At 43.1% G+C, this 12,371-nt stretch overlaps 1 protein-coding gene across 1 annotated transcript in view; it reads left to right on the top strand.

Moving 5' to 3' along the window:
* The window catches only part of PIK3R5 (phosphoinositide-3-kinase regulatory subunit 5), a 276,234-nt gene that overhangs the window by 185,530 nt on the left and 78,333 nt on the right, over window positions 1-12,371 (top strand). Inside the window, exons 11-12 of the mRNA XM_069200312.1 lie at window positions 6,126-6,276; window positions 8,854-8,979. Coding sequence (XP_069056413.1) covers window positions 6,126-6,276; window positions 8,854-8,979 — 277 coding nt within the window. The remainder of the gene's footprint in view (window positions 1-6,125; window positions 6,277-8,853; window positions 8,980-12,371) is intronic.

The raw sequence follows: 12,371 nt of genomic DNA, 5'->3' as shown, positions 1-12,371 counted from the left end.
CCGGTGAGTGCTGATGTCACAATAAACACGTGTTCAACAGAAGCTATTGTACCAACAGCCACAACAAACACTGACTTCTGCCTGCAGCAGTAGTGTGTGTATTATTGACTTATGTGGTCAACGCTGGACTATTTCACAAATGAAGTACAAACAAGACGGGCAAGGTCACCTTTTGCATTTGATGTCGCCACTGGGAAGTTATAGTTAGGTTTGCTGTTCCATAGGAAAAATGTTTTTGTGTTGCTAATAAAAGGGGCACTTTTTGACTAGTTTGTGCATGAACGGTTTAGGGGTGATCCGTCAAGTAGGGGCCAAGAAAAAAGGGGGATCACAACATGCGAAAGCCCTATGCATTTTCCATTGACTTATTCAAGACGAGCTACAGCAAAAACTGCTGAATGGAAATACAGGAAATTGGGCCGGAAGCTAGATCTTGGTTCAGAGATTGTGCTTGATGTGATTTGGTGTGAATCTGCTCAGTAGTTTTTTAGAAATTAAGGTTGAAAAATAATTGTATATCTGGGTGGTTGGGTTTGGGAAAGTCTCGAGAGACTCTTGCATGAGCAGCAGTTTAAAAACAGAGCACTCTGATTGCCCCAAAGGAGATTTACTACCCTCCCACGAGCGCTCTGATTGGCTACCAGCACCATGAGAAAAATGTTGCTGGCAGCCATTACAGGACTTGGGGACTTAGGCCCATATTTATACTCAGTTTGCGCTAAATTAGCATCATTGTTTTACGCTAATTCAGCGCAAACCTAACTCCATATTTATACTTTGGCCTAAACACGTCTAGAGCCAAAGTCATGGAGTTTACGTCATTTTCTGGACGTGAAAACCTACCTTGCATCAATGAGATGCAACGTAGGCGTTCCCGTCCAGAAAACGACGATATAGCCTTAGTGCCATATTTATTCCCCTCTGCTAAAATCTAGCACGGGGATGGGAGTCTTAAATAATGGCGCTAAGCTTGCTTAGCACCAATATTTAACGCCTGTGTATGGGCAGGCGTTAGGGGACCTTTGGGCTTTTTTCCATTGTCAGATACCATGGAAAGAGCCCACAGGTGCTCCTCCCTGGCCCCAGAGACACCCCCACTTACACCAGAGGGGCACCACAGGATCGGGGACCCATCCCAGGTAAGTCCCAGTAAGTGTATATTTTTTCTTTTTTCCCCGCTCGGTGGCCCTGACTTGGGGTCCCCTGCATTGCGCTGGACCCAATGGCCATGCCCAGGGGACACTTTTCTCCTGGGCTTGGCCATTGGGGTGGTGAGCAAGGCTCCTGTCTTTACTAAGACAGGAGCCATGTCCATGGGGTTGTGTGCCAGGAAATAGCGTTACACTGCTTAGAGGCATTTTTTTTCCTCTTAACAGTGTAGCGCCATAATTTGGCGCACAAACTCTGGTTTCCCCTACACCTCTCCCACCCTGTTAGTGTCCTTTACAGGTAGCCGGCACTATACTTTTACACGCAAAATTGCGCTAACGCAGTTTTGTGTGTAAAAGTTTAAATATGGGCCTTGGTCTCCTGTGCTGAAGTGAGAAAAATATATATATAAAGGGAGGGGAGGGATAGCCCATGAGGGGGGCCCAGAGGGACCTCCGGGGCCAAAAAAAAAAGAAAATTGGTAAAAAATGCTGCAATCCCAAAAGGCTCTCATGGGTAAAAAAAAATGTCAGGCAGCCCACCCCATCCTAAGCCCCCAGATGTCCTGGGTAGCCACCAACAGGAACTGAAAACATTGTTTCGTGGGGAGGGGAAATGCACAGCCCTCCTCTCCGAGTCAGCAGAGGTACCAGGGAGCCAGCCCAGGGTTTTTTCAGGGAGTTTCCTGTTTTTGTGTTTTTAAGTAAAGTAATATTCAATCACCATATGGAAATGCAGCCCTCCCGCTGCGCACAGCCTTTGGCCCTGCAACCAACCCTCCACATGCAGCCAACCCCACACTCATTGGATGATATCAGTAATCAGTGATGTCATAAATAATGTCATAGAACATGTAATGACTGATGTAATATGCGAGGTCAGAAGCAGTGCATGGCAGTGTGAAAGCTGTGGCTAGCTCTGTTATAGGATGGTAAGGATATTTTGGGGGTTCGGGGTGGTAGAGGCATGCGGTGATAAGGGTACTTTATGAGGGTTTAGGGGTGGGAACTGGTAATGGGTTGTAACAGTGTTTTAGGGTTTAAGGGTGGGTAAAGATATTGGATGATATATTTTACTTACCCCATTTATACTTACCTGCGTGGTAAAGGTATGCATGGTAAAAGTATGCATGGTAAAAGCATTAATTGTACTGTCATACAACCAGTAAAAACATTCATAACTGGGGTACAGAGGATACTTAAAAACAAAAACCTGTTGCACCATTGATAGCTATGTGCCTGCACAGGACTGCAGCATCACACACCAGCAAGTTAAGTAGACCCTAACATCTTCCAAGCTGCTATGTTCTGTAGCTGCTGTCTACGATGCTGTTGTCTATGGTATGTTACGTAGGGGCTGTCTTTTGTTGTACGTTTTATCTTATGTTCCTTCTGTCTATGTTATGTAATGTAACTGCATGTTTTGGTTTATTTATACAGCTATTTAGCACAACGTAGGTCTTTTTTGTGACTCAATAAGAAACCTTTTAGGATTTACATGTAAATTCATTTGCTGGCTCAGCGCATGTTTTGGCTCTTACAGTCTAGCAGGAACCCTGGCTCGGCTCTTCACTTGAAATCTCTTGCTTGTCCACTACTAGTTTTGAATCATTTTTACGGGCGAGCGCAAAGCGCTCCATTCCATGATGTTATCTCTCTTTGGACTTCAAACCACGCCCATGTCACGCCAGTGTCTTTCATTGGTTCAGGGGCTTGCTTTTTAAAATCTGCTTGCTTTCATTAGCGACCAAGTACTGAAAACATGCGAGGCTCGCTGTTTTCTGTCCGATTTGTGGACTACTTTTTCTCTTTTTTCGCAGCGCAATCTCGCTTGGCAGAAGTCGAGCACTTTGCATGATATCGACCCTGTTACATAGTTAATTGCACTTTTTCCGGTTACGTAGATAATTGCACTTTTGCTGAGAGGTTTCACTACAAGTGAACCGTTATTTCCGTTTGTGTGTCTGCTTTGCAGTGATGGCGGCCGTTGCTTATGTATACCTTTTACTTTTCAGTTTATATGGTAAGAAAAGTCCAGTTAGTTATGTGGAACTGTTTTATTTTCGTTTTCAATTTATGTGGGAGTGAAAAGTCCGGTTAGGAGTTTACAATTCTAGTTGCTCGAGCGCAAGCAAACGCGAGACCGTTTGCATCGCAAATGCTTGTTTTTTTGCGGGGAGCACAGATCTGAAGGTCCGGCAGAGATCTGTAGCTCTAGCATGTCCGTGTTTCGGAAAAATGTGAACAGCCTTCTGCAATTGGCTGTGCTCACTAGAATTGCCAAAACAATTCTAAATATGCGAAACAAGCGCAATTTGAACGATTGGTGTCAATTTCTTAAAAGGCCGTTTAGATATATTCTACCAAAAACGGTCACGAGGCTCATACAGACCTATTCCGGCAAAAGCGGAGTACATTCCAGTCCTTGGCACGCAAAGGACACACGATACCGGTCTGCATTGCAACACAAAAGCGTATGATTATGTATAGTTTGTTTCGCCTCTATTCAGGGTATTTTCTGTTTTTCCCCACCGCTGGGGACTCACTGAAGTAAGAACATGACCCTATGTCAGCCTGGACCTCGGTGTCACTGCTATATCTACAGTATAATTGAAGTAGATAAATGGGGAATTCCTAAAAAAGCACATATCAGTGAAAAAAATGCAGGTTCGAAACACCTACGTGATGTCATTTATATAAGATTGACCTTGAACCTGTTGGGGTAAAGAAGTGGGCGTTTTTCAATGGCATTTCCTTATCCCCATATTTTGTATTTGCCCTTAAACTGAAATGATATCTTCTGATAAAGGGACCGGTCCTTTCCCACTGCGTGCTTCGGTGGATCCAGTTTCTCATTTCTTAGCTAACCACAACATAAATGTTCTTTACTTTCAATGACTTTCAACACACAGGTGAGTCAACAAAAGAGGGAAAATCCAATCTGATTTTGCCAACTGGCCTATGACCTAATAGTTCCGCTTGCAAAATATAGAATCGTACCAAGTCGCAGATTGACCTGCCTAATGAACATTAATTGTATTTCAATCTGGATTGACAGTAGTACCTTGGACACTGCCTAATCACTCAATTTGGAAAGGGAAAGGGGTCCAAAAGAAACATATTCCCTATTGCAAACAAATTACCACCCAAAACTGGGAGTCGGTATCTCGTCAGTGGGTTAAAACTGGGATTCCACTTGCAAACCATTGATACATAGGGATACGATTCACAAATTGACAGGGGCACCCACAATGCACCCCTTCCAAATTGTCATTCAGTATCCCTTCAGAAAACACAATTCAGTCCTAAAATAGATTCAATAAATAAGAAAAAGGGATTTTCTGGTTGAAAACCCTGTGATTTTGAGAATCACATTGTTTGCAACAAAAAACTCCCTTAATACATCTGGCTCTATGTTTGTTCAACATCGTTGAGAATTTTTCATTTTTATGGATGAGAAAATCGCTTTTAGAGTCCACATCATTTGATTTGAGGACTGATTCCACATCGCTTCATGAAATTATTGATGCCTTCCCCTTCAATTCCAGGGTGTCATTCTCATTTAGGACACTGGTGTTAAGAATCACTTCCTAGCACAACTATAGAGAAAACACTATCTATACAAATCATGTCATTAACATGTTCACAGACCACAGGAAGCTCAACTGACCCATCCCTCCACTGAGACCCTTTAACGGGTAAACCCACAGTTACAGAAAATAATCTTACCAAGAACCTAAAAGTCCAAGTGGTAAGACCATTGGTGAGCACTATTTTTCAAAAATGCAAAACATAACTTTTCTATACTTTCTTTCCTAGTGTACAACACTTCTGAATCCTCATTGTAAGTCCAAAAATAGACATCCGGCTTCCCTGCTCCTTGCAGAGAGAACAGCAGTTCCTTCGCCTACTAATGTGAATAGATTCAGACAGTTGAAGATTGTGATACACTCAGCAGCACTTTTTCTTTTCAAAGAGGATCTGGGATCCTTCAACAAATGCAGCTCCAGCCCTTCTACATGTGATCATCTGTGCTATCGAACCTTCCATTTTTTGTTCAAACAAGGTGCCATGGGAACAATTTGGGAGTCAAGAAGAGTTTGAATTAGTAGCAAAGGATTGCCTTGCATGAGTCCCAGCAAAGGAGTAGATCTCTCGACTAAAATGAAGTTTCTGGACAATAAGAGCTCCAGCCCAGACAACCCCTTATTGTAGACTGCAACAAATCCCTAAGCATCATCCTTGATATGAGGCTCAACATCCAATCGTATATTAATGTTACAGGAAAGTCCAAGTCCAACTTAGGCTCCAGAGATAAATAAAATTCTACATTACCGAGCAACGTTTTTTAACACTCTGTATTATTCTCCAAGCAAAAACAAAGAAAACTTACAGGCCTCATGTCCAAAGGAGACTCGAGCAAGAATAATGCCCATGTTGTGGCATATTACTTGCAGTACAGTATTTCTGCACCGGTAAATCGTGTTGGAGAAGGCTTCACTCCCTTATTTCAGGGGATGGAGACCCCTAAGTCTTCATCAAGGGGTAAATCTACACTCAGACATAGGGGATAGCAAAAAGGGTAGAGTTACACCTAGGTATAGTAGTAAATATATAGACACCTAAACAAATATATTTGGGTATATTTACCTTTGTGAAGAGGTCCAATAGTTTGTAAAGCTGCACAGAGATAGCAAAACACTACACATGTTTAAATCAACTAATGTGGATTATTTGAACAATTCTCTAGCCAGAGATTGACAAATGTCCTAAGAATAGAAGGGTTAGCTAGAACCAACAGCAAAGCCAAAATGTGAAGAGGCGAGGGAAGAAAGAAAATAGACTTAAGGAAAAGCTTCCACGTTAAATGGTGCATTTGAAAAGAGGCATTGTTTTATACCTCTATTATTGAATGCCACATTATTATGAATGTCTTCTATGGAAATTGTGTGTCAGCGATTTTCTCTTTTCTTCTAGATTTCAGGAGAGCAAGGACCCATTGCTGACAAGGTACTTCCGGCTGCAGTTCTTCTATGTACCAGTAAAGAGAAGCTGGGCAGCCTTGACTGGATCACTGACAAATGCTTCTGTTTTAGGAGACACTCAACACAAGCCCTCAGTGCAAATGGTAGGTGTGCTTCACACTACCGCCTCTCCTGCCTCCAATCTGTTGTTTTAAATCAGGATTATAAAATGTCTAGATTTTCAATTTCAGGTCCCATTGTTAGATTACAAGTTAAGAGTGCCCTTCGTAGCCGGGCACAGTTGGAGAATATGATTTTGTCCTGCAAGATGATAGCTGAAGATCATGTGATCAATTTTGTCTGGAGATTCCCATTTGCTGGGGAACCCAGAGCACTAGAGGACATTAAGGTAGTCTATAGCTTGCCAATTATGGAAAACAGATAGAGACAGGCAATGCAGCAGCACTGATGACACTATCGGTTACTTATACTGAGGTCCTCATTTACAATAAAGCGGTGCAGTGCTGTGCCAAATTTGGCAGCACTGTGCCACTTCAGAAATGCAAGGATGCCCTGTATTTACAGCAATACGGCGCACCGCTGTGTTTTCCCTAGTGCTGGCGCTAAAATTAGCTGCCTAGCACCAACGCAAGGAATGATTGTTTATGTGCAGGAAGGAACACCTTCTGACACATAAACAATCGATAACGGTGATTTGTTACTTCTATGTGTGCTGCATATTTTTTTTAATGATTATTTAATGATTGTTAATGTGCAGAAAGGTCTCCCTTCCTGCACATAACCAATCATTGATGGTGTTTTGCTCTTTCTATGTGTGCTGCAGAATGCAGCTCACATAGAAAAAGCAAAAATAAAAGTATTTCTCCTTGTAGTGCCATGCTTACGCGACCCCTGGGGTGGCATTCGTTTTTGGTGCTGCCTCAGGTGTGCGATTTCTTGTAAATCTGGGGCAGCATCAAAATGCAATGGGTGTTTGCGGTGGAACGCCCACAGTAACACTCATTGCACGCACCTTTCACAGTAAGTTATGCGTGTAAAGGGGCTGTGTTTACAAGGTGGCGTTAAGCCGCAAAAAGTGGCTTAATGCTGCCTTGTAAATATGGCGCAGGGCATTGCGCCACCGGAGTGTCGCTAAAATTGACTCTCCAGTGGCGCATGGGCTTTGTAATTGAGGGCCCCATGTTTTCTCAAAATCGACCAGCACTAACATGGACTCTACAATATCGACTATCTTTGTGATAAATAGATTTGAAGCTATGAATAGTAAATGTTTGCCTACCTTGATAAAATGCTGGTAGATGATATTCTGGAATTGATGAGTTGGTTGGTCGATAATGTTGACCTCAATATTTTGACATGCAACCTATTCCAGTGCACTCAGTGAATCAAACAGAGTCCGAAAGTGTTCGGCTCTGGCACAGTATTTTAGGATCATTTTTTCTGGCAACAAACAGCAGCAATTATGCATTTCTGAAAGTATTTTTCATTAAACGTATGTTCATATTTGGCATTAGTATAGCTGAAGAGTAGCTGTAAAATACCACCCACGGGTGTCCGCTCAGATTATATTTATATTTCAAACCACCCTGCTATCACAGCACAGAGCCCCACCACGGCTCTACCGGGTTGTGCTCAAGAACTGAATTCCTATAGATTCATTTTTTGTTTTCATTTTAAACTATTACCCCTTTTATCTCTTTAAAATCCAATTAGACTTCCTACTGATGTGAATTTACTAGGAATGAACGCGGTTCACAGATTATTGGCATGCTTTACCTCCCCCCCCCTTTCCTCCACAATATCGCTTGTCTAATGTCACAGTAGCGCACACTGAATGTTATAGACAGTGTGTACGTCTGAGGTAGCGGTCGGTTGATTTTGATAGCTTTAAAAAAAGCAGAGGTGTGCAGTGTTTTGTGCATCTAATCACGTGGGCCAATTTTAGTTGTGCGTGCCAACTGCTAATTTCCATCCAGTCTGGAAGAGACTTCTTTTCATCTTACATCCACATTTTAGATTTACCATCTTTGAGTCTCTGTGGTAAAGTCTTGATTCTCTGCTTCATAACGCTCATCGGTTATGGTGGAATTAGCAGTCGATGCTAATTAGTGGTTGCAATCTATAAGCCCTTAGGGCCACCTTGTGCCACATTAACGTCATTTAGTCTTACGTTCATGTGGCCCAACGAGGCAAAAATCCCCGTGCCGTATTTACAGGCATTGCGCCACCCTAACCCTTTGCACTACATTATGCCTGCGCCAAGCATAATGTATGCTAAGGGGGCGTTCCCCCATTAGGAGAGCCAGAAACATGGTGTAAGGAAATCTCCGAGATTTCCTTACGCCATTTTTTTTTGCCACTTTAAACGCCTGCTCAAAAGGGGCCTTCCATTCTTTAGAATGGGGCCCCATGTACTCTGCAGGATTAGGGCCAATATTTTGACGCTACTCCTGCAGAGTACATCAATAGCGTCATGAAAGATGACACTATTGTCCCCTACCCAGCGCCATGGTGCGCTGTATTTTAAATACGGCGCACACATGGTGGCGGTAGGGGGGTGTTAAGGGGCGCAGGGAAAGTGATGCTGCACTCGGTGCAGCGCCACTTTCCATAAATCTACCCCCTAGCTCCTGAACAATTACCATCAGCACTTGTAGCTTACTGCCCATCGTGCTGTTGCATGTGCATGCATGATTTTGATTATTTTTTGGTCTCTACAGAGCTCTCTGCCAACTACAGACGAGGAGAGCAGCAATGAAATCTCACACTATATTGGGATGTTGGATCCATGGTACGAACGAAACATTGGGGGCCTTATGAATCTCTCCACCGCTGTCCTTTGTCAGGTAAGGCCACTTTGTGTTTCCTTCACCCAGCCCACATCCCGTTAGGAAAGGTTTATGCACAAGAGATAATACCTATGCCTCTGTGGCTGGATGCCATGAGAAGGGGTTGAAGTGTGGGAAGGCTTATTTTTGGTAGGCAGTGGCTCTGCTGCCGGGTCGACTTGGATGTTTTTCACAGCAGGTCGCTAGCACTTTCTGTGAAAACTGATAGTGCCAGCTAGCTTACAATGCAATGAAGAACTGTTGGGCCATCAAACTTTTTTTCTTTTTTCAAAATAACCTTTCACTTTGTCAGTTTATTTTTGGGAAATGTTAATTTCACACCTCAGCCATACCATTCAGTTTTCACATCGTTGCCAGGCTTCACAGTGATTTTAAAACTATTTTGTGATTTTTTGCATACCAAGGTCTCAAGTGGTTTGCAGCATTGATCCTTAGAGTTACAAAGCACTTGACATAGTTTCAGAGTTTTTAGTTAGACCAAAGGAGGCAACATCACCTGAATAGTCATATGGTGCGCTTCTTGTAAGGGCTAACAGTGGTGGCTGTCAGGATATTGATGGAGAAGTTGATAATGGATAATGGCTTAGGGACCTCGTGCCTAGCTATAAATTGTTACTCCTAGTTTTTTCTGCTCTCTGTAGAATTACTCAAATTTCTTCAATGTAAAAGTAGAGTTAAAAGGCGTGATTATCAGACACACACCTGAGAGGCTGGGGCACAGTTTGTCAGAGGCCGCTGGTAAGTGACACCATTCTAAAGTCTCTTCTTGTCAATGTGTCCCAGTTCTTCTCCAGTCCACCCCAGTCAAGAACAGCGATTATATCACTTACCACACATTGGGATGGGATAGTGAGAAAATGTATACTATATGTATATGGTGGAACATCCCCCAATCATGTTTTAGACTTTGGATAAGGAGGATCCTGTCCGATTTGTGAGGTGATCGTCAGGTCCTGTCCTCACCATCACTTCACTGTTTATAGTAAGCTTATAGTTAGCGTTTGTCAGTTTGATGAGCACGTGACCACAGGCATGACCCAGGGATGCCGGGGACAGGTGTGTGCCAACTCCGCAAACTCCTGCCTGTAATTTACACTGTGTCGGTGTCTCCATTGTGAGCGGATGTGCAAGGGCTAATTTTAAGCAGGAGCTTTTGAGCCAGTCCTCTGCACAGCAGATCCCTCTGAAGTATGTCCTGATTTCACTCTGTGCCCTCTACAACAGTTTTAACTCTTCCCACAACTGTGGGTGTAAGCACATCAGACCTGCGTGCAAAAGATCTTTCTTGACACCGCTAGGGACATTATCAGCGAGTCCTGAAGTACCTCATCTCCTGGCTTTCAGACACTTCTGCGCCGTGTCCTCACCCTTCTTGCATGTACGTGAGGTGATTACGGGGCTCAATACAACCCTGACCCTAAATAATTATAAAGTTATCCAGGGAAAGGTATGTTGTTGTCAGAAGTCTTTGTACTATGAATGTGCCTACTACCAGTGTATTGCATGTAATGTTAGGTCAGACATTTCCATTCTAAATAAAATAGTTCCCTTGGTTACTGTTTTTGTTGCTGACCGATACCTTATAGAACTTGTGGGTATCAAGTAAGTCTTGGTAAATAGCTCTGTGAGTTTTGCTCCGGCTACAAACAACTGCACGTAACATGTAAGGCAGAGGTTTGTATCCATGCAGGTTTTTAATGAATTGGTTCAGTTGGGCAGCAACAAACACCATTTAGGCACTTATTATGAGTTGCCCAGAGCAGTATCCCAGGGAGGAAACCACTATGGGCAAAAACAGGATTTGCTATATCTCAGCCTCGACGTTTACCGTGCTTGCTAATACTGGACCCAGTGATTGCTGGCCCTTAGTACTGGACCTGGATCTGACAGGGGTGTTTATGAGGAGGTGGGCAACTGCCGCACCTTGCCCCCGCCTTCCCAGTGCATCAAGGGGGAGCAAAAACGCTTTCCCATCACTTTACGGTACTACCTGCGCCATGGGGCAATAAAAAGCTCCCACATCCACTTGCTCAAAACTGGTGGTAAATGGTTGCAGCTTTGGAAAAGTTATTTTCCATGAAACAGGGAAAACACACAGAATTGGCACGGTATTCCTGTGTCCATGCCTTATTCCCAATTAGAGGAAAATAACTTTTAATCCCATATTTTGGTGTCGGAATACGAGACAGAATAGGTGATGCTTGCCCCGAGTTTGCCCGCCCCAAAGTGTGGTGAACTCGAACAAAGGTATAAGTGCCAAATATGTCCGCTTGTATTGCGCTCTATGAAAGGGTATTGTTAATGTTCAAACACATGAGATTGTTTCTATCGACCCTGGTCATGTCCATTGCCCGCTTCATTCCGCCATTGCTTGTGGTGCTTCAGCGAACAACGCCTGACTTCTGTACACACGGAGGAGGAAGGGGAGACTGAACACACCGCCATGGTACTGAGGATAGACCATAGTTAGCTGGCTGTTGCGTATATACTCAAGCAGCAGGCTCAGGATCGCTGGCCCAGTGCTTATGTGACTTAACCTGTTGGAGGTAATAGAAAGGAATCTTTCTGTGCCACAGGCCGAATTGGAGTTCCTGTCCTTAGCTCTGATCTCTGCCACAACTTGTTATTCCTTTTTCAGCCCACCTTGGGACACCCTCCCCTCTGCTGTGTGGTTATTTTTTGACTCAGTTACCTTATCATCTACGCTTCTGACCACCATCATCCTTCAAGGCATGCTCTTATGAACAGCAAATCAAGAAGTCTCATCAGTGTTCGGAATGGAAAAAAAATATATTAGAAACTAAAAGGTTTGGTAACAGAGGGTTAGTGGCAGACAGGGAGTGGATTATTAGGAGCTGAATCAATGGAAGTCGATGTTCTGTCAGGGCGTATGGATTAATTGTACACACTCTGCCCCCAAATAAATTGTCAAACAAAATGTGATAGGTAATCTGTTTTGCCATACTTATTTTTGTTATAATCTCCATTTTAAGATACAAGAACCTATTGCAGAGCCCTTTGTGCATCAAGCAGGTCTAAGTTGATAATACTGTTAAGATTGCACACGTGTTTAATGCAGTTAATGGTGACATCTACCTGTAGTCCAGATCACAGGTGTGAATCACAGATTAGTTAGAGTTAATATATCTACTGCAGAGCACAGATTTATACTATGTATAATAGTTCAGTTGATTTATGTGGTTGTAGCAGAAATCTTTGTGCACTGCACAAGACAAGTTGCGATAGTTCTAAAGCAGCTCAGGAAGTTTTACTCCATCTGCAAACAACTGCACATAACATCCAAGAGAACTTAATCGTTTGTGATTCTAAAGTTATTAAAATTAGTTCTGTTGGGTGGATTGTACTATGGAACATCACGGCATTTGTCC

The sequence above is a fragment of the Pleurodeles waltl genome, chromosome 7, assembly GCF_031143425.1.
Source record: "Pleurodeles waltl isolate 20211129_DDA chromosome 7, aPleWal1.hap1.20221129, whole genome shotgun sequence".
Taxonomy (NCBI): Eukaryota; Metazoa; Chordata; class Amphibia; order Caudata; family Salamandridae; genus Pleurodeles; species Pleurodeles waltl.
Note: the sequence above shows the minus strand (reverse complement) of the source record. Positions and strands in the feature narration are given on the sequence as shown.